The sequence below is a fragment of the Maudiozyma barnettii genome (genome assembly GCF_903064755.1).
Source record: "Maudiozyma barnettii strain CLIB 1767 genome assembly, contig: KABA2_09, whole genome shotgun sequence".
Classification (NCBI taxonomy): domain Eukaryota; kingdom Fungi; phylum Ascomycota; class Saccharomycetes; order Saccharomycetales; family Saccharomycetaceae; genus Maudiozyma; species Maudiozyma barnettii.
Window position 1 is genome coordinate 502374 of NW_024545246.1, and position 26828 is coordinate 529201.

At 36.9% G+C, this 26828-nt stretch overlaps 11 protein-coding genes across 11 annotated transcripts; 7 read left to right on the forward strand and 4 right to left on the reverse strand.

Annotated features, from left to right (window-relative positions):
- Positions 1-187: 187 nt before the first annotated feature.
- On the forward strand, positions 188-2869 carry SPT23 (Spt23p; the record flags this gene model as incomplete). The annotated part of the gene is made up of 1 exon (XM_041552379.1): positions 188-2869. One exon carries the CDS (start codon positions 188-190, stop codon positions 2867-2869), a length of 2682 nt encoding a protein of 893 aa, XP_041408313.1.
- A 654-nt stretch (positions 2870-3523) lies between these two features.
- MAK11 (Mak11p) lies at positions 3524-4669 on the forward strand (the record flags this gene model as incomplete). The annotated part of the gene is made up of 1 exon (XM_041552380.1): positions 3524-4669. One exon carries the CDS (start codon positions 3524-3526, stop codon positions 4667-4669), a length of 1146 nt encoding a protein of 381 aa, XP_041408314.1.
- Positions 4670-4899: 230 nt separating this feature from the next.
- CDC16 (anaphase promoting complex subunit CDC16) lies at positions 4900-7275 on the forward strand (the record flags this gene model as incomplete). Its single annotated transcript, XM_041552381.1, has 1 exon — positions 4900-7275. One exon carries the CDS (start codon positions 4900-4902, stop codon positions 7273-7275), a length of 2376 nt encoding a protein of 791 aa, XP_041408315.1.
- A 110-nt stretch (positions 7276-7385) lies between these two features.
- On the reverse strand, positions 7386-8492 carry KABA2_09S05434 (uncharacterized protein; the record flags this gene model as incomplete). Its single annotated transcript, XM_041552382.1, has 1 exon — positions 7386-8492. One exon carries the CDS (start codon positions 8490-8492, stop codon positions 7386-7388), a length of 1107 nt encoding a protein of 368 aa, XP_041408316.1.
- A 507-nt stretch (positions 8493-8999) lies between these two features.
- URA6 (bifunctional uridylate/adenylate kinase) lies at positions 9000-9602 on the forward strand (the record flags this gene model as incomplete). Its single annotated transcript, XM_041552383.1, has 1 exon — positions 9000-9602. One exon carries the CDS (start codon positions 9000-9002, stop codon positions 9600-9602), a length of 603 nt encoding a protein of 200 aa, XP_041408317.1.
- A 104-nt stretch (positions 9603-9706) lies between these two features.
- Positions 9707-10471, reverse strand: KABA2_09S05478 (SDR family oxidoreductase; the record flags this gene model as incomplete). Its single annotated transcript, XM_041552384.1, has 1 exon — positions 9707-10471. One exon carries the CDS (start codon positions 10469-10471, stop codon positions 9707-9709), a length of 765 nt encoding a protein of 254 aa, XP_041408318.1.
- A 1033-nt stretch (positions 10472-11504) lies between these two features.
- Positions 11505-13595, forward strand: PAN3 (Pan3p; the record flags this gene model as incomplete). Its single annotated transcript, XM_041552385.1, has 1 exon — positions 11505-13595. One exon carries the CDS (start codon positions 11505-11507, stop codon positions 13593-13595), a length of 2091 nt encoding a protein of 696 aa, XP_041408319.1.
- Positions 13596-16045: 2450 nt separating this feature from the next.
- On the reverse strand, positions 16046-17701 carry YCT1 (Yct1p; the record flags this gene model as incomplete). Its single annotated transcript, XM_041552386.1, has 1 exon — positions 16046-17701. The coding sequence occupies one exon, from the start codon at positions 17699-17701 to the stop codon at positions 16046-16048; it is 1656 nt and encodes a 551-aa protein (XP_041408320.1).
- Positions 17702-18845: 1144 nt separating this feature from the next.
- KABA2_09S05566 (amino acid permease) lies at positions 18846-20642 on the forward strand (the record flags this gene model as incomplete). Its single annotated transcript, XM_041552387.1, has 1 exon — positions 18846-20642. The coding sequence occupies one exon, from the start codon at positions 18846-18848 to the stop codon at positions 20640-20642; it is 1797 nt and encodes a 598-aa protein (XP_041408321.1).
- Positions 20643-22225: 1583 nt separating this feature from the next.
- KABA2_09S05588 (uncharacterized protein) lies at positions 22226-23668 on the forward strand (the record flags this gene model as incomplete). Its single annotated transcript, XM_041552388.1, has 1 exon — positions 22226-23668. The coding sequence occupies one exon, from the start codon at positions 22226-22228 to the stop codon at positions 23666-23668; it is 1443 nt and encodes a 480-aa protein (XP_041408322.1).
- Positions 23669-24136: 468 nt separating this feature from the next.
- KABA2_09S05610 (sugar porter family MFS transporter) lies at positions 24137-25843 on the reverse strand (the record flags this gene model as incomplete). Its single annotated transcript, XM_041552389.1, has 1 exon — positions 24137-25843. One exon carries the CDS (start codon positions 25841-25843, stop codon positions 24137-24139), a length of 1707 nt encoding a protein of 568 aa, XP_041408323.1.
- Positions 25844-26828: the final 985 nt, after the last annotated feature.

Here is a 26828-nt window from a genome sequence, read left to right on the forward strand (position 1 = left end):
GTAAAGTGACTTTTCTCCCTGTATATATAAATATTTGTGTCCAAGTGAGTAGCACCCTTCTTGATTTAACCTAAAATACCCACCAAACTAGTAAAATCAGAAAAATCAGAACCCTGTTCAGGTTCGAAGATCCCAGTTGGTCCACCTGGGTGGAAGGTCTCTCCTTATATATCAAAGGGCTACCGACATGATATCGCGCTCGACGAATACACAATGTTTCAGTTTCAAACAAAAAATCGAAATTCGAAGTCATCACTATAAGGAGAACAGCAGACTAGCAGCACATATGGAAGAAGGAGAGCAACTGAGCTTTGGGACAAAAGGAGGTACCAGTGAGGAAACATCAAAGGATATGAACCGTGACGCATTGCTAGAGGGCTCGAACATCGAGACTATGGTGAACGATATCCTGTTTCAAAGTTTGCTGAAGGAGCAAGAAGAATTTGAGCCACAAGACGAATTACAATTTGGAAGAAAGCTTCCCATCGACACAAAGTATGTTGACCCAGCGCAGTTCCTGGTGTTGGATAGTACTGATATACACTCTAACTTAACAGTGCAAGGTCTGCCAGAGGTCTCGAGGGTCGAGAACCAGTTGAAGTTGCACTTAACACTATCGGGAGATCCATCGTTGGATCACAAGTCCCTAGTGCATCTACCTTCGGATTGTATCGCTAAGGAGAAACTATATTTGACAAATGACGATATAAAAACGTTTACGTCGTCTTTGAAGCACAAACTAGTGCATCTAGAGACATATTTGTTATGTGCAGGATCCGATGCGGATACAACTGTGTGTAAACGATGCGTTGAGAGAGAATTAAAGAGAGCCTCGAGGAGAAAATCGGGACTGAGTGATAATATGTTATGGTGCAATAACCCACATAGACGTGCGATCATCTTTAAGAATAGACAAGTGATGAACATGACTAGAACAGGTCATTCACTGGAGTTTGATCTTGTTACAAGAATTGTGTGCTATTCCCGTCATAATAAATCAAAAGAAGGTTTTAAACTGTTATTTGTAGTGAGAGACTCTGAGGATGGCAAAGTAATGGCAAGGACAGTGACACATCCTATTGTGATTATGGATAAGAAACAGGCCGGGTCCACCTCGGGTTCAATATCCACAACAAATTCAGCCTCAACATCAACTTCCTTGGCCGAAATGTTTACCTCGAACCAGCTATTCCTGTCGTCAGAACTGGAATCATCATCTCCGTTCACAACTGTACCGTTCCCGTCACCTTCCTCCCTTAGTGAGGATAGCAATATTGACTCCAGTAAAAGATCACGTACAAGTAAAGACTCGACAAGTTCATGGCAACAAGCAATTGCAAGTCTAACTGCATTACCATCACCTCACGATGAGGTTCATGCACCAACAATTCAAAGGATTATACCTGCTCAGGGACCCATAAACGGCGGTATAGAGATTACATTATTAGGTAAAAATTTCAAACAGGGTCAACGGATTAAGTTTGGTGAAAATATTGCACTGTCTACACAATGTTGGAATGATTCTACAATGGTCACCTATTTACCACCTGCATCTACGCCGGGACAAGTCGTAGTGACAATAGAAGACAAACCTGGTACTGTATCACAGATCAATGCACATCAATTGGCATCATTACAGCTCCCACCTCAATCTCCTCAGACGGTGAATTTGAATGCCATTTTCACTTACGTCGATGACACTGATAGACAATTGATTGAATTGGCATTACAGATTGTTGGGTTGAAAATGAATGGTAAATTGGAGGATGCTAGAAATATCGCTAAGAGGATTGTTGGAACCAGTAGTACGCATAGTACGCCAAGTCCTATGTCCTCTTCCGCAGGTGGGTACACAGATGATGAATCTCTGATAGTCAATGTATTAACATCTTTCAAAGTCGGTAGTAAAAACTTAAACCTTTCGGTTTGTGACCCTCAGGGGAGAACTTTATTACATCATGCTGCATTGAAATCTTACCATTCTTTGTTGCGGACATTGATCAATTATGGTGCACATGTAGAGAGCCCTGATCTATTTGGATTCACACCATTACATCTTGCATGTGTGGCAGGTGATTACAAAACCATTGAGATGTTATACGAGGGTTGTCATTGTGACCCATGTGCAACAACTATCAATGGTATGACTGCCAAGAATTTGCTTTGGATCAATCATCATTTGAAATGGAACAATATGATTGATAATGAAAAGGATACGACGTCTCAAATATCATTATCAGCAGTTTCATCATATACAGATTTGAGCTCACAAACTAATATCACTGTCCCGATGAGTGATGATTCGGATGATGCTATGGCAGATGATGAAAATGAATCAGATATTCGTGAGGACAAGTCTGTGTTGACAGACACAGAAGAAGATAATGACACTGCATCGTTGTGGAACAGAATGGTCACTAAACTAAACAATAACGATTTGTTGCCTAAATACGAGGATTTATTCCCCAAGAATTTATTGGATCTAAACACTAAAGCCGGCTCTATGTTGCAACATGATCAAACACGTGTTAATATTGATGAAGAAGAGTCAGAGGAAGAAGGTGACGATCTTGAAGATCTTCGTAACGGTGTACAGCAATTCTTCTTACAGCAACGTACTAAGTTCCAGAATGATAGTATGTTACTGTTCTTCTGGATTCCACTGATGGTGATCCTAATTTGTTCAATGACACTATACACTCTGGGTCATGACGATAATTTCATTCAAACACTGGGTGACCGGATCTCCAAATATTTGAGAATGGGATTAAGTAACGTCATCCTAGGTAACGAACGTATGAAAGCAGTGGTACGTAAACAATTCCAAACATTCCAAACACCTCATGTCTTACCAGAAATGTCCTTGTAAATTTTAAATTTTTTGCTAACTTACCTTAATTAAACAGAACATTATTATAGCTATATATAATCTACATAAAACAACGAACAACGAACCCTTTTTGCATTTATATATACTGCTTTTTGGCATTAGTCGTTTACAAGATTTCGAGCCCCATATATAGATACAGTTTCATATATAAGCGTTTGCGACCTGTTGAACACTTTTCAAGATAAAAAGGACAGCACAGGTCTAGAGTTTTGAAATAGAAGAAATATCGATTTCAAACCCATATGACACTTAGAAGATGGGCCTGTTCCTTATATTCATTTTCTTCTTTCCAATGCATCATTAATTCCGGCGACATAAAAAGTTGGTCTCCTCACATCACCACCACAGGTCAGATCATTCAGAATCAACAAATAATTATTATCTAACATATCAATACCAACTCTTAAGAGGGTGTGCACAACGTTAACTGCACCTGTAACCTTCCCTTGTTACCACCTTCTTATCATCACTTTCTGTTTGTGGCTCTCAAATGGAAAAATTTTCAGCTTGAAATTCTTTGATTTATTTAAGAAAATTTTATTTTGCGATGAGCTCATCGCTAACTGAAACCACTTTCTGAGACTGAACCGGATAGAACCAAACAGTTACTCGATACTATACATTTATTTAACCATGGCTCACAATCAGTTTAGAATCGTCGTGGGTTCCTACGAACATAACATCCTTTGTCTGTCGCTAGATCTGACTTTAGAGACTCCAGTGTTCACTCCGATCTTCCATTTCCAAGCTCACTCCCTGAGTGTAAAATGTCTGGATATCTCCAAGAGATACTTGGTGTCAGGTTCCAATGATGAACATATCAGAATCTACGATCTACAGAAACGTAAAGAGTTAGGTACATTACTGGCTCACCAAGGGTCTATCACAGCATTAAAGTTTTCAAGAGGTGAAAATAAAAGTAGTAACAAATGGTTATTGTCTGCTTCAGATGACCATAAGATTATTATTTGGAGAGTCAAGGATTGGGAAAATTTTGGTACTTTGAAGGGACATATCGGTAGAATCAATGACATAGCCATCCATCCATCTAATAGAATTGCTGTTAGTGTTAGTGATGATCATTCAATCCGTCTATGGAACTTGATGACAGTCAAGAAGGCAGCTGTATTGAAGTTAAGAAATTATAATCAAAATGGTCAGTTTGTAAGGTGGTTAGGCGCAGAGGGTCAACATTTTGCAGTTGCTTTGATGACTAAAGTATTGGTTTATTCTACTGAGGATGCAAAAGTGTGTCATGAGATAGATTTGAAAAGAAAAACCTTGATGCATATGGAAACCGTACACTTAGGTGACGTTGAATATATATGTGTTGGTTTAAACGATGGTAGCATTGAATTCTACGATAGTAAGAAACTATTGGCCGAGACAGAGTTAGTCTCTACATTGGCTCCAGAGTTCTCTTTGTTAGGTCACACTAACCGTGTTAAGGACTTTAACTTCTACACAAACGTTCATGGTACTTATTTGGTCTCGATTGGGTCTGATGGTAAGGTTGTCGTTTGGGGTGTATCTCCAGAGAAGCAAGAACAACTTGCCGTGTACGATTGTGGTGAAAGATTGAACTGTCTGGCTCTTTGTGATGAATCTATTGAGAAATATGATACCATGAGAAAGAGAGATTCAGACAAGGCAGATATGGATGAAATCCAAAGTGAGGTAGAAAGTGACACTGAGGAACTAAAGAAGGCCATGTTTGGTAAGAAGAAGCGCTCCAAGAAGCAAAAGAAGGCCAAGAAAATCAGTGTAGAACTTGAATAGTAAGATAACAACAACCATTACTACTTATGTATAATATATATGTTTCTTTCCCTTTATAACTCTCTTTTTTCTCTATTAGCAAGAAGTCTATTACTAACCTTTTGTGACGTTTGCTTGTTTCATGTTATATATGAAAGCGATCATCAAAACAATTCCGGTTTGAACTTTCGAACTACTGGAAACAAAGCAAAAGAGAGAATACGATACATAGACACAGGATGAGGAATGGTATGTCACCTGGAAGGACACCTTCCCAACACAATTCTACATTAGCAATCTCGCCGTTTATAACGAATAGATACTCCAAGTCTGTTGCACCACAACTACCACCCCAACAACAACAACAGGTGCCGCAACAAATACATACCAGAACCCAAACTAATGATAAATACGGGGATCCCCAACCTAACAGCAGTATTAATCACAGTAGGATAGACAACTTTCAAGCTATTGTGAGCAGCCCCTTAGGTTTGAAAACAAGAGATCCACCTGCACCTCCTTCGCTAGCCACGCCTTACCATCAGATTAAAAACAATAACGACTCTACCAGATTGAAGAATGGGAGTATGTTTGGTTATGCAGTGCCCTCGACAGTGAGGAAGGTTAGTATCCAAGAGAATGACTATAGAAACACGACCACGAGAAGTAATAACAATAATAATAACATTGACGATGTTATGGATCATAGCGAACAACCAACGGAAGGAGGAGATCGACTGACTACTACTTTGACTACTACCACAACGGCTGCCACAACGGCTGAAATAGATGTTTCTGATTTGTCATCAGTGGAAAGATTGCGTTTGTGGAGGCACGATGCTCTTATGCAGCACATGTATGATACTGCAGAATTTGTTGGAAACAAGATATACACAATAACTAAGGATCCTAACGATGCCTTTTGGTTAGCTCAAGTTTATTACTATAAGGGAGCTTACAAAAGAGTCATAGATTTATTATCATTAGATGATCTAGATTCAACAAGTATAATGTGTCGATATTTGATCACGTTATGTCTTTTCAACTTACAAAAATATGACGATGCTTTAGATATAATTGGCGAAACCAATCCATTTGCTAGTACTAATAATGTAGACTTGGTTGATGATGAAGATGAGAACCATGAATTTCAAAGTGATGGTGGCATTAAGATTGAATCCTCGTTATGTTTTTTGAGAGGTAAAATATACAGTGCTCAAAATAATTTTACAAGAGCTAAAGAATGTTATAAAGAGGCAGTACTTATCGACGTTAAGAATTTTGAAGCATTTCAACAATTGACCAACAAAAACCTGTTAACTCCCAAAGAAGAATGGGAGTTGTTGGATTGTCTCGATTTTTCCAGTCTGGATGATAATAAACAAATGATCAAGCAACTTTACACTATCGCTTGTTCCAATTATATGAATAAAGATCGCATAGAGGTATCGAAACGTATCCTTTGTGAGGAATATACGTTGGAATCTAATTTGGATGTGATTAGATGTGAGGTCGAACTTTGTTTCAGCAGTTGTAAATATAATGAATGTCTCGATTACTGTGAAAAATATTTAGCTAAAGATGAGTTAAATCCAAAAATCTTACCAACATACATTGCTTGTTTACAAGAACTTGGGGCCACTAACAAATTGTTTTTGGTGTCACATAAATTAGCTGAACGAATCCCCAAGGATGCCATTACTTGGTACTCTGTCGCTACATACTATATGTCATTGAAGAAGATTGGTGAGGCCAGAAAATTTTATTCAAAGAGTTTAATTTTGGATCCATCATTTGCGGCAGCATGGTTGGGGTTCGTGCATACATTTGCTGCTGAAGGTGAACAAGATCAAGCTCTTGCAGCATATTCTACAGCCGCAAGGTTCTTTCCTGGAAATCATTTGCCGAATATGTTCCTGGGGATGCAATATATGTCTCTAAATAACTTTGCTCTTGCAGAAGAGTATTTTACGTTGGCTTATGACATATGTTCTCTAGATCCATTGTTATTGAATGAAATGGGTGTATTGTATTTTAAAAAGGATGAATATGAAAAATCAAAAAAGTTTTTGAATAGAGCCATGGAGCAAGTCTCAGGATTGAATCCAACAGCTAGAACTACAATATCGATCCAGCTGAATTTGGCTCATACTTATAGAAAACTGGGTGATTATGAAAGAGCTATTAAATGTTTTAAGTATGTTCTCGAGGATTCTGAAAAGGATGGTGATATTTACCTGACATTAGGATTTTTATATTTGAAGATAAAACAGTTAGAGAAGGCTATATCTTATTTGCATAAAGCGTTATCATTGAAACCGAAAAATACAGCTGCTCAAGAATTGTTATTACATGCTTTGGAACTAAATGTGGTCTTGGCAATAGATGACGATCATCCATTAGTGGTAAGTTCCAAGATACAAAATGAGATTGATAAAACAGATATGTCTTCACATGGTGTTCCAACAATGGAACAAGCTGCGAATATTAAAAAGAGGCCCTCGATTCCTTTTCTGGACTCAGGTAGAACGATATCTAAACGAAGTCGTAGAAATGATATTTTAAAGAATACTTCACGAGCTAACTCCAGCCATATAGAAGAAGATGAGACCATGGATTTAGAATGAGGAATAAGGATATATATATTTCAAGCATCATAATGAGATTTGAAGTATGATATAAGTTATATCAATATATAGATATATATAATTGGCTAATATCGTTACGTCAAACGAATTTAAAATTCTATAGAGAGTATTTTTGTGTCTGAGGTTTGTTGAGATCGTTTTATCTTATTTTCGTATCGTTTCTTAGATTTTTCAGATGTATTTGCTTCAGAAGTGTCATGGTTTTTAGCCTTGATTGATACTTTTCCACGACTGCGTGCTTCGTCAAGTTTTCTATCTATACGCTGCTGTCTATCTTGATGGTCATTAACAGAATTCTCTTTGGCATAGTTCTTAGATTGAGATTTCTTCTTCTGGTTTTTCGTATCTGCAAATTCATCACCTTCAGCCAGCATTTGTTTTTTAGGCTTAATTGATATTTTTCCAAGTTGATTTGCCTCTTCAATTTTCTTGTCCAAACGTCGTTGTCTATATCGGTGTTTCTTCTTATGGTTTTGTTCTTCATCCATAAGAACCTCGGTAACTTTTTTGATGGTATTGTCAACATCAAATTCGTTACTTGCAGCCTGGGTCTGTTTCTTAGACTTGATTGATATTTTTCTACGTTGACTTGCCTCTTCAAATTTTTTGTTCAATCTTTGTAATCTGTCTTGAGGTTCTTTAATAGAATTCTCTTCAGCCCATCTCTTAGATTGAGATTTCTTCTTCTGGTTCTTCTTATCAATATCAAATTCATAGCTTCTAGTCTTGGCCTGTCTCTCAGACTTAGTTGATACTTTACTAGGTCGCCTAGCCTCTTCGGGTGTCTTTTCTAATTGTCGTAATATATCTTGATGTTCTTTCTCATTTACAGTGTCTTCTTTTATTTTCTCACGTTTTCCCTTTTTCTTTTCTTTGTGTCTGTTCTGTTTCTTTGTGTGAGGTGGTGTAATCACAATCGCAGTCCCTTCACCTTCATAGCGGTTATCTTCATCTTCCAAGATCAACTCATCAAGCCCAGCGAGCAAATCCTGCATGGTCTCTATTTCCTGATGACGTTTTATCTTCTCTTCAACCAGATGTTTATTGTGAGCCTTTGCTCTCTTTTCGTTCATCCTACGAGCTTTTTCCTTCTTTTCTGGAGCTATCTCCTCTTCACTGGTTTTCCCATCCTCGATATCTTCAACAGGTATCACTGGGTCCTTCAAAAGGAAATCCAGTAATTGATCGTCATCCATTCTTGTTCTTATCCAATCAAATTGTCCAGGTGCCTTTACCAACTTCTCTTTTCAGTTTCTTTAAAAATTAGTTAGAATGCCTTTTTTTAGTATAAAAGATATAGACAACTCGCTCGTCTTAGTAGAAAGACAAGCAACAAAATAGAAGCAATACATTATAGTAAAGAAACTGCTTCTTTATATCTTAGTAAGATGAGTTATATCGTTAGAACCTTATCGTGTGCTGTCCTTTCACGTTCATCGACTCGCCATGCCCTAAGGGTTCCGTCACTATTTCGACCTTTGACGTCTCGAGGAATTCATGCGAAAGTGAAAATTTTACAGAAGAAGAAATTCCACGAACCATCGAAACCCATAAGAACCGAACCCCCTTCAGCAACAACCCCTCGCAATAGTGGTAAGAGTCTTCTTTTAGTTGCATCATTAGCCATCGTCACGACCATAGCCTCATTTCTCTATCACAAGGACGAACCCCAAGAGTTTATTGAAGCAGAAGAACGCACAGAAATGTCTCATACTCCAGAATTTACTACAGAACAAGTCAAGGTGATCTTTGTGCTTGGAGGTCCCGGTGCCGGTAAAGGTACCCAATGTGCCAAGTTAGTAGCAGAACATGATTTTGTTCATTTGTCAGCCGGTGATTTATTAAGAGCTGAACAAGGCCGTGAAGGTTCCGAAGTTGGTGCCTTGATCAAACATTATATAACCGAGGGTCTAATCGTGCCACAAGAGATTACCATCCAGTTATTAAACACTGCCATCAAGGAGAATTACGCCGAGGGTAGACACAATTTTTTGATCGATGGGTTTCCACGTAAGATGGATCAAGCCATAACATTTGAAGAGGTTATTGTTCCATCGCGATTTGTTCTATTCTTTGACTGTCCCGAACCAGTGATGCTTGAGAGACTATTAGAACGTGGCAAGACCAGTGGTCGTGATGATGATAATGCTGAATCCATTAAGAAACGGTTCAGGACCTTCGAAGAAACAAGTATGCCAGTCGTTGAATATTTTTCCAAGCAAGATAAAGTTGTAAAAATTGTTTGTGATAAACCTGTAAATGAAGTGTACGCAGAAGTTGAAACTGTCATTGAGAAACGATTATAATATATCTAAATTCTGCGAAGATACCGTGGTTCTTTCTTTTTTATTTATAGATTGTACTATATATATATTTATGTATGTATATACATGTTTAAAATAACTTTTTATTAAATTTGGTAGTCCTTTAATTCTGGAGCATCAAAACTGATATATGTACCGTTGATAGCTTCTGGGATACCATTTAGGGCCAACTTGGAGTAAACAGTGGCTGGAATGTTAGAGTCCAATAGTTTGTTGGAGGCTTTTAAGTCCTTAAACATTTCATGATGTTCTTTGGACATGTTAGCACCAACATTTTCTCTAATATTGACTTGCATGGATGTATCGACAATACCTGGGGCTACAGACAAACATTTGACAGTTTTTTCCTCATTAGCAATAGTCAAGGCCAAATGGTTCAAAGCAGCTTTACTTGAACCATAAGCACCCCAGTTACTGAAATACATGGTACTAGCATCAGATGAAACGAACACATAGTTACCATTGGTCTTCGATACGTATGGTAAAGTAGTCTTCACCAATGAGACGATACTGAAGAAGTTAATGTCGTAAAGTTTCCTCCAATTAGAGATGTTAGCGTCGTGAATACGGGCCACTGGTTCTAAGACACCGGCGTTAGCCACAACAGAATCAATCTTACCGTGACGGGTAATGGCATCGTTTGTCAATTGTTGCAACTTTGATTCATCGGTGATATCACCAACAACGTAGAAGAAGTTGTCTCCATACGTAGCTTTCAATTCTTTCAAAGGAGCCTCAGATCTAGCAATACCGTACACAACGGTCTTTGGAGCCAACTTTAAAATGGTTTCCACAATGGATCTACCGATACCTCTGGAGACACCTGTGACAATAATAACTTTACCAACCATGTTGTTTTGTTGTGTATTCTAATTTTAATTCTGGCCTTGTAATTGATATTCCAAATAGATTCACCCCTCTTTCAAAACTTTATCCCGCTTTGAACATTCTTTTGTAATCTGATTAATTCATCTCTCGTTATATAAGCTTGATTTACGGAGTGATCAGGTCCACACTTCTCTTACCAGAATAAGAAACGAAAAAACAAGAAGAATAAAAAGAGATTATGCAGTTAAAAGAGAAAAGGCGAGTCTGCGTCACGTGGATGTTGAACGAGCCCCCAGAAACATTCGTATCACCTCATCCTCATCACACCGATCTGACAACGCATATCTGACTTTTAGTACCGATATGGGTTGCCCCAAGTTAATAAATGCATATATCAACGGCTACCTAGTAATACAACAACCTTACGGGCTACCTACTGTAGTTATATAGAGAAATGCATTATACATAACTTATTAACAATTCGGAATTCCGATATTTATATATATATACATATATTCATTTATAGAAGTGTGCAATCCTGTCACTAGGAGGAAAGCAGACCATGCTATGTCAAGAAATGAAAGTATAAAGGACCTTTCTCGAGGGTATTTTTTCTAGAAAGATCGATCCATGATCAGAAGAATAAAAGCTATATAGAACATTCATCTCAAAGGATAACTTGTCATGTAGAGATACTCTCATTGATTAGATGTAGTTCCCATTGATACACTTAACGTTACCCGGCGTTGCATTGCATCACGTGATTTTTAGAAACTACATCGCTTTACACGGTTTACTGTTCGGGTAACGCCCAAAAAAGAGACAGCGAAAAAAAACGTTAAAAAATCACGTAAAGAGCTCCTCAAGGGGAGATAAGAACTTCAAGGTCCAAAGGTTTCAAAAGGTTTGACCTTGTAGATAGGAATATATATATATATATTAACTCACATTTTGATCTGTTGCTAGCTCTAGTCACTCAACTGTATCTGTTTCCGCCTACTCTTTTGTTTTGGTAAGATTCGAAGTTATATTGCTGCTGCCGCTGCTGCCTAGAGGATGGAGAAGTTCAACCCTGATTGGGCTAAAGACGTACCCTGCAGGAATATCATCATATATGGGTACTGTAAGAAACAAAAAGAAGGCTGTCCATTCAAACATGATAATGACCCGTTAACCGAGCCAAGTACTACGACCGTGACAAGTACAACAACTAATACAGCTGGATCTAGCGCTGACGTGCACAGTGACGTACAGTCGCATCCAAATACAGTTCAATTAAATGGTGCAATGATCCCATCATTGCTGTCTCTGAGTAGTCTGTCCAAAAAAAATAGTACCTCTCCTCAGTTTCCCGTAGGTCTTAAGTTCAATGCAAAGAATTCCGAAAGTTTTACACCAATGGGGACCGCTCCACAATTACAACATGATTCAGTAGAGAGTACTACGTCACCTAAATTGAATATCGATATTGCAAAAAACGCTCCGTTTACACCTAGTTTTGACGCCTATACATCGGAGTCGTTTACACCTACATCGACTAGAGGAAACCCTATGGATCAAATAGATCCTGTATTGATGACCTCATTGAATCTAAATAATGCAGCTGCTAATGGCAGTCAACCAGCATCGCAACAACAGCAGCAGCAACTACAGCGGGCTATACCGATAGATGGGCCTACGACGAATAATATTATGGGACAAAGTATACCTCCGCCACAACCTTTATCAGGAACAATCCCTATCGGTGCTGCTTCTATTGCAGGTCCACCTATGTTTGCGCCACCGCCACCTCGATATCCGTCGATATATCCTCCGCCTCATAGTATATTACAATATCATCTATATGCACCAGATCCACCACCTCATTTACAATTACCTTTGAAACCAAATGAAAGAACTCCAGAAATGTTGTTTATACCAAATAATATTAGAGAAGAATTAGTGAAAAAAAACTTGGCTGCCTTACAGAATTTTCCACCTGGTGGAGCATTGCCAGATGTAGTACAGGATTATTATGGTTTGGTTCCATTGGATTTCCATCAAAAATCTTCAGAGAAAGATAGATATAATGGTCATAAAAATTCTCTGTATAAAGTATTTTCAAACACTGATGGTCACATATATGTATTGAGAAGGGTACATGGTATTACCGATATTGTTGAACCACCACAAATCTCTATAACTTTCAAAAAATGGAACTCTTTAAATTGTTCAAATATCGTTCAATTACATGACTGTTTCTTAACGACTGCATTTGGTGATTCATCATTATGTTTCGTTTATGATTACTATCCAAGAGCTGTATCACTATATGAAACACATTTTGTTAATTTCCCATTAGTACCAATTACTCAAGATTGTCTATGGGTATATTTGATTCAATTATGTAACGCAATCAAAACTGTCCATTCAAAAAATTTGGCTGTATATAATTTGGATTGGGAGAAAATTCTGGTTACTGGGAATCCAGGTAGAATTAAGATTTCAAGTTGTAATGAAGTTGAACCTTTGGTATACAAGGAAGAATTTAGTTTTGAGATGACGAAAGTTAAACAACAGCAGGATTTTGTTCGTCTTGGTGAATTGATGTTTAAGTTAGCATCTAGTATTCAAACCGAAACTGATCATACTGAGACTGACGACGAAATTGATAAATTGAATATAGATGATCAATTCAAAGGAGTTATAAGATATTTACTATCTAAAGAAATTTTAAGTAAAGATATTCAAGAATTGAGTACTATGTTTGTGGACAAAGTATATCTAGTGGTTGAAGCCCTTACAACATATGCAGAAAAAACAGAGAGTATTCTAGCAAGAGAATTAGAAAATAGTAGACTCTTTAGATTGATGTGTAAATTGAACTTTATTTTCGGTAGAGTAGAATCTCGTATTGACATCAATTGGTCAGAATCTGGTGATAAATTTCCAATCATCTTGTTCTATGATTTTGTTTTCCATCAAGTAGATTCGCAAGGGAAGTCCATGATGGATTTGACACATGTTCTAAGATGCTTGAACAAATTGGATGCAGGTGTCTCTGAAAAGTTGGTGCTGGCTACACCAGATGAAATGACATGTATAATTATCAGTTACAAAGAATTAAAAGAATTGATTAGCTCTACATTCAGATCGTTAACGCAATAAGTTGAGTAATCCTAACAACAACACTTAAAAAAAAAATTAAGAAATTTTATAAAAAAATGTATATATAAATATATAAATATAACGAAAAACAATAGAAAATTTATTTAAAAAAAAAAACGTCACAACTCCTAAACTACTTCTTTGCAAAAAAAGATAAAAGGTAGTGCAATATTTGCGAATAAAAAAGTTAAAATTAAATCGTAATTAACTTTATATATATATGTATATATGTATATATGTATGTTTATATATGTAATTAAAAGCAAATTAAAATAAAATAAACAATAGACTTATGCAAGTAAAGAAAAAATTACATCAGGTAAAATTTGGAATACAGTTTAAAAATATTCAAGTAAGATTATTTGTTCACCAAAAGAAGTTAGCGACACCAATAACTCCAAATTTTGAGTACTTACCAGTCCTAAATATGAAATTTTTCAAAGGTAAACGATCGGAAGAGATCAAAATATTACATGTTTGGAATGAAAATATGCCCGATACTTTGAATTATGACATAAATTGCACATGCAAATGTCATTCATGTCCTGACACAGAAGATGCCCAGTTCCATTCATATGACTGTATTTGTGCATGTCTAACCTCCAATGAACAGTATATACAATACTTGATGACATTGGTTCATCCTGTATATGTTACATAAGACTATTCATTAAATAATTAAAGTAATACAAAAAAAAAATGAAAGTTAATAAGGATAACTGTCGAGTACTAATCTGGGCAAAAGGTGCCATTAATTTGAAATTATTGTAAAGGTAATGACATATACAGAAGAGAAACAGAGATTGGAAACTTGATTGTCAGAATACTGGTTACCTCTGGTAGTAGTAGAATCTCGGCTCGAATTTGTCTTCCTCAGCATAAGTGCAATTAAAAGATTGAGCGTGAAAACGCCTCTTCCTAATATGCATACAGACAGACATAACGACAAATAAATTTTGATAAATAAGTTAATCGTAGTTCCAATAAAATTCAAATGTCGCCATCAAGTCGAATGGTATCCCAATTGACTAAATGGACTGAAAATTATTGAAAAATAGGTTCTTTTGGTAAACCCTAACTTAAGAGATGTAATGTAACAACGACAAACATATATGTATAAACAAGTTCGATAGTCTCAAGTCCAAAGGTTTCGAAACTCAAAAAAAAAGGTAATCATCGAAGGTATAAATTCCAACTGTAAAAGTTACAGAGTTTCAACTAAACTAAACGCTTTTCAAAAACCCAGGGTAATAGAGCAGCAAAATATACTGATGTATATAATTCTGAAATTTATGCCAAGTCTTACTCAAGTTCAGTGAAAAATTCGATCATTTTTACGTTGCTCTTCTTCAGTTCCAGTGTATGGTCTAAACAACTTAGTTCGAAACACTTATCGAACGTTAGCTACTGTAATTTGTATCAAACAAGTTTTGTCACCAGCCTGTCAGATTGGATTTGCAAGAGCAGCAGATATATTCTGTGGACCAATAATTTTAGTGGTAGTTACGATTTTTTATGTTTTTAGAACAATTATTCGAAGTAAATCTTATAACAATCTTAGTTATTCTATTGGATCCTGTATATATGCAATAAGTTACACAAGTATTATTTTAATTTACGAAGTATATGTGGTAGATTTTTCAAACATCAACTTTAGGGGTGATGCGGGAACCTAACATATATTACTAAACGTTATTTTTACAGGATTTGGAAATAATATTGCTGGAGCAAGTAATGATCGTCAGCAGTCTGGAATCGGTAGTTGGATATTTATATTTATTCTTTCAGTAGTCCCTATGTCATGTTGTGTTCTGCATATAAATTATTTAGCCATAACAAATGGTGAGTTTTTAGGGTGAGTCCTAGTAATTCCGTTGTACATTATTTGGGAATCGAAATAAGCAGCTTTTCCATTGATGCATTGAAAAGTTGTTCAGCATAGAGGTACGTGGAGACCATTATTGATAGTTATAGTCACATCTCTGACATTGGAGTTGAATCATGTTGGTAATATATTCGCCTCAACTTTTTCAGGTAAAAGTTGAACTAACATTTCATCAGGTCAGTTAAAATATCCTCTGAAACGACCCAAAATGTGGCAACACTTGTATTTTAAAGCCCTTCCAAGTTTATAAAACTATATAAATGGAGGTCTTCGGAGAGAGAGAGTTATTTTAGTGTATCGGTTCGTATGGAGGTTGCTGATCATTGTTGGGTTGGTTTTACTTTGTCACCTACTTATAGCATCATTCTTTTTAAGAAATAAAAGTTTGGAAGATGTTGTATCTTATGACCAAATTGAAGAATACAGTGAAGTACCTTTTAAAGAATGTCTGGAAAGGTCTCCAACTTCTGTAAAAATATAGGACTTAGTAAAATAAGAATGAAGAAAATATTTAATTTTATTTAAGGATATTTACATTAAATTTTTTTTAGGTTTTTAGGAGAGTCTATAATGGGTATATAAATTGATCATTTTCAAGATCGGTCAAATCCAATTGAGCCCCATCAACAGCGATGTTCTCACCATCAACTTCGATATAACCTTTAGCATTTTTTCCATTTTTCTCTAGTTTACGTAATCTTTCAATGTTTCTACGTCTTAAAATGTACCAAATAACCAATGCCAACGAAGGTGCTAAGAAGAAAGATAAAACTATTTGAACAATCCAAGCAGGAACAAATCGAGGGGCATCACGACCTTGCCATAATTGAGGAGAAATGATGTTTGCAATGCAGTACCAAAACATAACCATCCCATTTCTCGTGATTCTCTTTGTATACCCAGCACAACTTGTAATAGACCAACTAAACATTAAAATCCATGGGATACCGAATATAGGTGAGGCCAAACATAACATAGCTAGCAAGGCAATATTATTACCCCAAGGGATTGATACCATTGCAATACAAGCAGCAAATGATGGGAGACTCCAGAATACAACAGAAAAAGCAGTGAAGTTTTTGTGGTAGAGAAGAAAGACAGTGGCAATTAAAGCACACACAGAGGCAAACCCACCTGAGGCAATTGAAACAATAGTGGTGTCTAAGTTGGAAATTTGACCAATATTCTCAAACAAAATGTTTTGCATGTAAGTTAGATTGTTTGCCAGTTGTTGTAATAAGAAGAAAGCACAAAACAACCATGATATAGGATCCTTTAGAGTCTCGATTACTTGATATTTCTTAATTCTCTTTTGTTCAATTGAAGAATTTGATGCTTTTTGTATTCTTCTTATGACCCAAACTCTTTCCTTATGATTTAAAAATTTTGCATCAGTTGGATTACTTGGATAAATATAATATACCACCAAAGTTGTCAGTAATGTCATCCCTCCAATGATTATCATAAATAATTTCCAGGTATGTACAGTAGAATGAGCATGTAATATCCCATAAGCAATCAAAGAGACAAAAACCCCACAACCGATACAACTACTATAAAACAATGGGGCGTATGCGTTCTTTTCATTTGGTGTCAAGAATTGATTCATGGTAATATTTAATGTTGGTACTGCAATTGCTTCGACAAACCCAAGGAAAAACCTTAGCGCATATATCCCTTGGTAATTATAAGCAGTACAGTGTAAGAAGATAATGATGGTCCAGGTAGTACACATGAATGCCATGACTCTCCTTATAGGGAACTTTTGAACCCAGAACAAATTGAGAAGACCTATGATATAACCGACATAAAACAAGGTGTTTGCATCATTATATCTATTTTGTGTCAAATGGGTATCTTTCCAAAGTTCAAAAATTGATGCATACGATAAAGTAGCTTTATCCGAATAAAGTAAAAAATCAATTGTACCTGTCAAGGTCACAACGATCCAAGCAACTTTCTTTCTTAAATGTTTCTCTTGTTTCGGTGTAATTAAAGGTACTTCCTTATCATATTTTTCCATAAAGGCAAATGTGACATCTGCATCTCTAGAAGAGAAAAGTTGATAAGAGGCATTGTCCGAATCAATATCTGACAATCCATTCTCCTGAGAAGTTGACCCTGATGATATTACCTTTGTAGCATCATTATTAACTATAATAAGATCCTTTTCGGAATCAGTAGACTCGTCCGATTGGATATGTTCGTTCTTTTCAGACATCTAACTTTGTTCCGTTGCTTTTTTTTGGTTTCCTGCCTTGATGATTCAAAATATATCTGAACAATATATATTTCCATCCCTTTTATATATAAAATATCGCCAAGAATTTGACCAATTCAGAACCAAGTTATTCTGTCAATAGACAATTTAGAAGACATTTCTGACATTTTGACTCCCAATGTCCTTATGTAGCTATAGACCCTTTTATTGTCTCCAGCGCGGATTGGACCTTGGGCGTCTGTCTTCGGTCCTCTGCTCCGTCTGCCACAGACAGAAATTTTGCTTAATTGGGAAAAGACATTTTGTCTCGGCCGTAAGACAGAATTTGGCTCACAGACGGATGCTGCCTAAGAGAGTTAGAGAAACTATCTTCCAGAACAGAGGGTTTATACCAATCACGAGCAGCAAGCGTATAGTACCACGAATTAGGTAGTAATATAGGTATTCTTGTGGAGCATTAGGCTCGCTCCACTTTGGTGGAGGCACAACTAGCCTATGTCAGTATTGTTAACTTTGGATAACCGGTGCCTAACTGCTTGTTAATTATTTCTGCATATAAGAAATGTGAAATAAAATACTTGGAATTTATTATCGAACTATTAACAAACAGCAATGCATACTACTTGGACAAAACATGCATCGTAATGTCATGACCCAATCACCTTTTTACGTTTGGATATGACAGTCTCTGTTATCTCTTTGACGGGACTCGATACACAGTTTTTCCAGCAAGAATGCTCAGTGCACCAATCTCAAGAGAAATTTTCACATATGATAGAACCTACTACTCTGTTGGAATTGTGTGATTGCAGCTTTACGGCTGAGGGAGAGGCACTGTCAACCGATTAGAATGGTTGCACAGTTTCTACGGTGTTGCTCTGTTCCACAATTGAAAAAGAAACGGCCCGACTGCACGACGCCGGAAAATTATTTCAGTTTTGCTTACACAAGCGAAGAGCAGTTTTTGGATAAACTCGTAATATATATATATATATATAAAGTGGTAAAGGATAGGACAGTTGGGTTTGTTTATAAGGCCCTGGAATAGTCTGGGTTTTGAGGAGGAATTAATTAGGTTTATTTTGTAATAAAGGGCTCCAGATCTCAAATATATACATAAAACAGCTTTATTTTGCTAGAAATAATGAGCAATTCGTCTGAAAAATTGACGCTAAAGGAGAGTACGGCTGTTTACACGGACTCCGTATCCGTTTCGGAGAACTCCGTTACGCATCCAACATTGATTAATAGGATGAAGGACTCATTCAGACGTGCTGATATGCCTATGATCATGGAGGATGAGTCTAGTTCTTTGGAGAACGTGGAGTCTCAGGAACATTTGACGGGATATAGCGCCGATGAGAAAATCCAGTTGAGACTCGCTACGCAACCTTTGAAGAAAAAATTGAAACAGAGACATCAGACAATGCTGGCTATTGGTGGTACTCTTGGTACTGGTTTGTTTATTGGGTTAGGTTATTCTTTGGCGTCGGGCCCTGGTTCTTTGCTGATCGGGTTTTTGTTAGTTGGAACATCAATGTTTTGCGTGGTGCAGAGTGCGGCTGAATTATCATGTCAATTCCCTGTGTCTGGTTCCTATGCTACCCATGTTAGTAGATTCATCGATAAATCTATAGGTTTCACTGTCTCTACAAATTATGCTTTGTCTTGGTTGATTTCATTCCCTAGTGAGTTGATCGGTTTATCGATGACCCTTTCTTATTGGAATAAAGCAGTGAATCCTTGTGTTTGGATTGCTATATTTTACTTGTTTGTGATGATTTTAAACCTCTGTAGTGTTGAAGCCTTTGCAGAAACAGAATTTATATTGTCAATTATTAAAGTCGTCGCTATCATCATATTCATTATTATTGGCATTGTCCTTGTATGTGGTGGTGGACCAAACTCTCAAGGGTATATTGGAACTCATTACTGGCATGATCCCGGTTCGTTTGCTCACCCAGTATTTAAGTCACTCTGTAATACATTTGTCTCTGCAGCATTTTCATTTGGTGGTAGTGAATTAGTCCTATTAACTGCGGCTGAATCTAAGGACGTTGGCGCCATATCACGTGCAGCAAAGGGTACTTTCTGGAGAATCGCCATTTTTTATATTACTACGGTGGTTGTCATTGGTTGTTTAGTGCCATACAACGATGAACGATTATTAGGTGGTTCCTCTAGTGAAGATGTCAGTGCGTCTCCATTTGTCATTGCATTGTCTAATGCAGGATCCATGGGCAGTAAAGTAGCCAATTTTATGAACGTCATCATATTGATTGCAGTAGTATCTGTAGCGAACTCCTGTGTCTACGCTTCATCAAGAGTCATTCAAGCTTTGGGCGCCTCGGGTCAATTACCAAGTATCTGTGGCTATATAGACAAGAAAGGTAGACCCCTTGTCGGGATCGGAATATGTGGTATATTTGGTCTTTTGGGGTTCCTTGTTGCATCAGACAACGAAGGAACAGTATTCACGTGGCTGTTTGCACTTTGCTCCATTTCATCCTTTTTCACCTGGTTCTGTATTTGTTTCTCTCAAGTTAGATATAGACTTGCTTTGAAAAGACAAGGTCGGTCTACAGATGAGATTGCGTATAAATCGATGTTAGGGTTAGCAGGTGGTATCCTAGGTTCGATTCTTAATATTCTTTTGATTGCAGGTGAAATATATGTATCCGCATCACCAGTAGGTGCACCCTCCACAGCACAAGCATTTTTTGAGAATTGTCTGAGTATCCCTATCATGATAGTGGTATACATAGGTCATAAATTATATGTCAAGGACTGGTCTACGTGGTACATCGCCACTGAAGATATCGACTTGGATACAGGTTGCTCCTTCGACGATGTGGAAGCCTTTAAGAAACAAAGATTGGAGGAGAGAGCATATATTGCTTCCAGGTCTTGGTTATACAGAATATATAGATTCTGGTGTTGATAACATACACTTATTATCGACATCTCATTAAAGTTATAAATAAATATCTAGAGGTAGTGGGTAACGGTGTAACAGTGCAATAAATATAATTCAAATAATTATAACAAATATTCATTTTCATTCAAATTATTGAATGATTGGTTTTTTCAATACAGAAATATAATCTTGGTGAAGGTATAGAACCAGTACATTTAATTGTACAGGCGTTAAATATAATATCAAGAGTTCTGTATCCCAGCACTCCATATTTGGAAATGGTAAGCAAAAATACAGGTACGAATTCAATCGGTACTATGTATAATCTAATTAAGACCACGTTTTAAAGAAAATACTCACCCCAGTAAATAAATATATGATGGAATCAAAAGCCCAAATACAAGCACATGATAAAAAAAGATACGAAGGCAGTAATTTTTTAATCCCTCGAGAATGCCTCCTTGATCAACAATACAAAAAATTTTAGAGCGACCCCACCATCAGGAATCCAGTTTATCGCTCCACCTCCCCCTTCACCCCTGGATTTAAGAGCCGACCAGACAACTCGATGATTCAATGAATACTCTAATTGATGGTAATTTAGCATCGGTTATCCTTGTAGTTTGGTGCTTAGGAAAGACCGATTCTCCCTGCTGATGAAAATATATATATATAACACCGCTCTGTTCCCACCAAATGATGATGTTGTTGTTGTTGTGCGGTATTTTCCTTGTGGCGACCTTGTTTTTCAATGGGATTAACCTTGACCCAAGCTTTGTTAAGCACAAAACCTACGGCCCGTTCTGTGCCCCGCAGCAAGTTTGCAGTAAAATTGCGTTCCTTTGTGTCATGTCCCTGTATATGTTCTGCGTAGTTTTCTTAGATATGATGCCGTTAAGAAATGCTCCATCGTGGGGGAGTAAATCCAACAAGTTCAAGAAGTCGCAACGGGCACGTGATTTCTTGAACTAACCTCCTTGCAATAACTTTCATGAAAGGAACTGGAGGTCGGTGCTAAACAACTCCGACATTTGTCGAAATTACCTGTCTCTCATTTAAGACCGCCTCTTTTATCTTAGCTGGATGGAGTTCTGATTTTATTTGTATAGGGGAGACGACGGATCAACTACCGGTGGGATGTCTTTTGGCTGATGAGAGGAGGAAATTTATTTAGTTTTTTTGCTGAACATGTTGGCTCTTTCGTAACATCAAACATGAGGGAATGTCAGTTAAGGTGTCTAGATAATAATCATGGTATGTTGGTCAAACTAAGGGTACAAGACACCGACGAGTAAATAGCGGTTCTATATTTCGAGTTAATAGAATAACAACCAGTCGTAAAGGTACCGATGTTAACATAACTTTATGGATGTCACAAACATTGACCATACCTTTCGTTACAATAGCATTGAGATGATGATGATGATGAGACTCCAGGGAAAACGTATATAAAGGTCAGGTATATTTGAAGATTAGAATTCAGATTTTCATCTTTCTTAATTCATTTCTTTCTCTTTACTTATTAATTCCTAAAAGAACATCAATCAAGTTATATAGACTCATATAACAACAATCCAAAAAAAAAATATTACTTTTAATAATTAACAATGACTATCGACAACCAATCTGTTGTATTTAAGAAGAACACTGTCTTTGTTCTATTCGGTGCCTCTGGTGATTTAGCCAAGAAAGAAACATTCCCTGCTTTGTTCGGTTTGTACTCCGAAGGTGCTTTAGATCCATCCACTAAGATTTTCTGTTACGCTCGTTCCAAATTAACTGTAGAGAACTTGAGAGAAAATTGTACTCCATACTGTAGACCTTCTACTACTGGTAACGACAAGTTTAAGATGGATCAATTTTTCAAGATGGTCACTTATATCTCAGGTGCCTATGATGTTGATGATGGTTACCTAAGATTGAAGGGCGAAATTGAAGCCTTTGAAAAGGAAAGAGGTGTCACCGAACCACATCGTGTCTTCTATTTAGCTATTCCACCAACCATTTTCCTAACTGTTGCTGGTCAATTGAAGAAGAATGTATATGCTACTAATGGTATCACCAGAGTTATTGTTGAAAAACCTTTTGGTGATGACTTGGAAACCTCCAGAGAATTACAAAGAGGTTTCAAACCTTTATTTAGAGAAGAAGAAATCTTTAAGATCGACCATTTCTTAGGTAAGGATGACTTGAAACGTCTGTTAGCAGTTAGATTTGCTAACCCATTCTTAAATGGTACTTGGAACAAGGATTATATTGAATGTGTCCAAGTTTGGTTCAAGGAACCATTTGGTGCAGAAGGTCGTGGTGGTTACTTCGATGTTGTTGGTATCATTAGAGATGTTATGCAAAATCATTTACTTCAAATTCTTACTGTTGCCACCATGGAAGAACCTGTCGCTAACGAAGCAGAAGCAATTCGTGATGCTAAAGTCGCATTACTAAAATGTATGGAAAAATTGGGTCCAAAAAACGTTGTTTCTGTTGGTCAATATGGTCGTTCTCTGGATGGCAAACTTCCATCCTACCTAGATGATGATACTGTCTTAAATAAGGAATCAAAATGTCTTACCTTCACTGAAATTACTATGGATATCCACAACGAACGTTGGGAAGGTGTTCCAATTGTCATGAGAGCTGGGAAGGGTCTAGATGAAGACAGAGTGGAAATTAGAATGAAATACAAGAAGAATGTCTCTGGTATGTTTGCTGGTTCCACACCAAACGAATTTGTTATTCAATTCCACCCAGAACGTAAGATCTACATGACCTTCAACACTACTGCTCCAGGGTTTGTCGACAACGTCCACCAAGTTTCTCTAGATATGACTTACTCCAAGAAGTATATTAATGACTGGGTTCCAGAAGCTTACGAAAGATTAATCAGAGATGCTTTCTTAGGTAATGCTGCTAATTATGTAAGAGATGATGAACTGGATGTCAGTTGGGATATCTTCACACCTCTATTAAACTACGTCGAAGGTCCAGACGCTCCAGAACCAGAAATTTACGCCTATGGTTCTACTGGTCCAAAGGGTATTCTAGAATAGACTACCAAGTTTCTATTCGTAATGATTGTTATAAACCTTTTCTCTTTCTTTTGTTATGACCCCTTAATATTTTTACTCTTCAATAATCTATATATTTCTATAAAGTGTCATTTGAACACAACTAATAAAAAAACTATTCTATTTAAATTTTTCAAAAGTTTTCAGGATATTGTAATAGAAACTGACACCAACGTGTAATCAAAATAGTTAATTCGTAGATGTCTACGGTATTTTCTTTTTTAAATATACCTTATGAAAATATATTGGCAAGTAGTTTAATAGTTTCATCGTACGAATTTTTTAAATTAGAAAACATAATTTTTTTCTCTATGTAGCTGAATAATAAATATGAACTTAAAGAGAAAAACAAATGAGAAAGAAGTAATAAAATTTGTAACAGATATTAACTTCGATTATAACCAATGCATTACTTAGTTGAAGAAAGTAATAGAATGTTACTCCTCAAAATTAGTTCTTGGAGAACATTCTCTTGTACATTGGCTTATCGTCAACCTTGGTAGCTTCAGCATCGTAGTCAGCACCTCTTCTGGAAGCTGGAATCCATGAACCGGATTTCCATGGTAAGACACCTTCTTCCCACATTTCATTAACTTCTTCTAGAGTCAAACCCTTGGTTTCTGGGACGCAGAAGAATACATAGAAAACTGCGAAAACCATACAACCCATAAACACATAACCATAGTAGAAGTTAATAGCACCAGTAATGAATGGAGTGAAGAAAGAAATTAGGAAATTCCATAACCAGTTACAACCGTTAGCTAGAGCCATACCCTTTGGCTTAATCTTCAATGGGAAAGTTTCAGAGACAACAATCCAACAGATAGGAGCCCAGGTACAAGCAAAGGAGAAAATAAAGAAACAGGAGAACACAATCATACAGTTACCAGCACCCTTGGAAGATGTTTCATCCTTACCGTTTGGATATAATCTAGTGACACCGACAGACGCATAGACAACGTAACAACACACCATAGCAACGGCTCCCCAAATCAAACATGCACGACGACCAAATTTGTCTACAACATATAAGGATACAAAACTGGATGCAAAGTTCACAATACCGAAAACAATTGCAGTTTGATAAGAATCAGTCAAACCGACGGCTTTAAACACAATAGTACCATAGTAAAAGAAATAGTTGCAACCAGTCAATTGTTGTAGAGATTGGACCATACAACACATCAATAGACGTTGGACAACTTTACCATTAGAAGAAAACATATCAGCCCAAGATGCATTACCTGCAGCTCTTTCGGCTTCAATATTGGAAGCAATTAGATCAACTTCACCAGTGACAGATGGATCATCGATGGAAACTTTGTTAGAAGTAGCAATGGATCTCTTAGCTTCTTCGGCCTTACCGACTTCCATCAAGTAACGTGGAGATTCAGGAACAAAGAACATCGCACCGATCATAAGAATGGCCCATGCAAAAGATAAACCTAATGGAACTCTCCATTGTACAGAGTTATCGTAGGACTTGGTACCGTAGTTAGTACAATCACCTAAGAAAATACCGAAAGTACACATCAATTGGTACATGGAACCCAAAGTACCTCTTAAATGTTTTGGAGCAACTTCAGATAGCAACATAGGGGAGAACATAGAGATGGCACCCACACCCATACCGGAAATAATTCTACCGATGAAGTATTGGTACCATTTGTTAATAGAAGCAATTTGAATTATAATACCGACCATGAAAATGGCAGTAACAGTGACTAACGCCATCTTACGACCAACTCTGTTAGCCAAATTACCAAGGACTAAACAACCCAACAAACCACCGATGTTGAAAATAGAAACAACCAAACCAGTTCTGACGTTAGAAAAATAGTGAGTGCCATCGGTATGTTTAGAACCGAATCTGTCTAAGAAATCTGGGTGAGCTAAGAAACCACCTATAGTACCAGTATCCCAACCTGAGATGAAACCACCGAAACCAATCATGACACAGAAAATGGAGATGGTTACATAAGCAGAAGCTGGTTTAACAGGAATTTCTAATTCATTTTGGGAATCATTTTTACCTTGAAGTTCTTCGTTATCGAATTCAAGTTTATTAGGTTCAGTTGAAGCACCAGAGTTGGACTCTGATACACTTAGGAAAGTATTAGTATTGATTGTAGCTGGAACAGGTGTTGCTTCAGACATTTTTGAAAGTATTTTAGTTTTGGATGGGATTTTCTCTTCATAACTGAAAACAATATTTAGAAAGTAGGTTCGATGCAATTAAAAAGTAGGGTGTATGTTGGACCTTTATATACCCCATATTTTAACACATTTTTCAGCTTCCATTCAAGCAATATTCCGGGGTAAGATAGAGAAACGACGTTTATCAAAAGGAGTCCTTCAGAAAATTCTTGAAGAGCAAATAGTGGACCTTTCTAACCGAATTATACAATAGAAGATGGAGGGGGAAGCGAAAGTTGAGAGAACCTGCAGCCTGCAGAAGATGTTCAGGAAAAGCTAGTTTAAAAGGTATAAATATCCGGGGGTGGGGTTCTTTTTTTACCACTAGTAGCAGACATGTCTATTATGATGATATTCTTTTATCATGATCTAAAACCCCGGTCAAATAATTCAGAATCAGTGTCCATCTCAAGATTACCGTAAAATGATGTAGGCTAAATGCGAGAATTATTGTAAGATTACATCCAATAGTTCATGTAACGTCGCGAAACGGATTTATAACCCACTTATTGTTTCTGGAGTCGTAGGCTGAACCACTTTATATTGTGTGTATTATTTTTCAGGTTAATTGGGACGACCTCTCGAGATATTGGTGGACATTTCTTTTCATTTTCTTTGTGGCTCTAATCCCCTCATAGTTAATCCGAGTAACCATCATCAAAAAATAAATTATAGTTTCGGCGGGGGAAAAAATATGATTTTCCGGAGGTGGGGTGAGTTGGTGGTAGTGAGTGGCATGATAATAAGTTTTAGGTAATCCGTTTGGAAGACAATAGCGAGTTTTATTGTTTGAAGAAGTGTGAGGGATTAATTATGACAGGGCAGTTAGAAGTAATCCCAGAGAGGATGTGAAAAATTCTTGCAACAGACACATGTATTTCAATATAATTGATGGACATGGTATGGTGCTATTGCAGTAAGAGGAAACAGAAAATACTTAAGATAT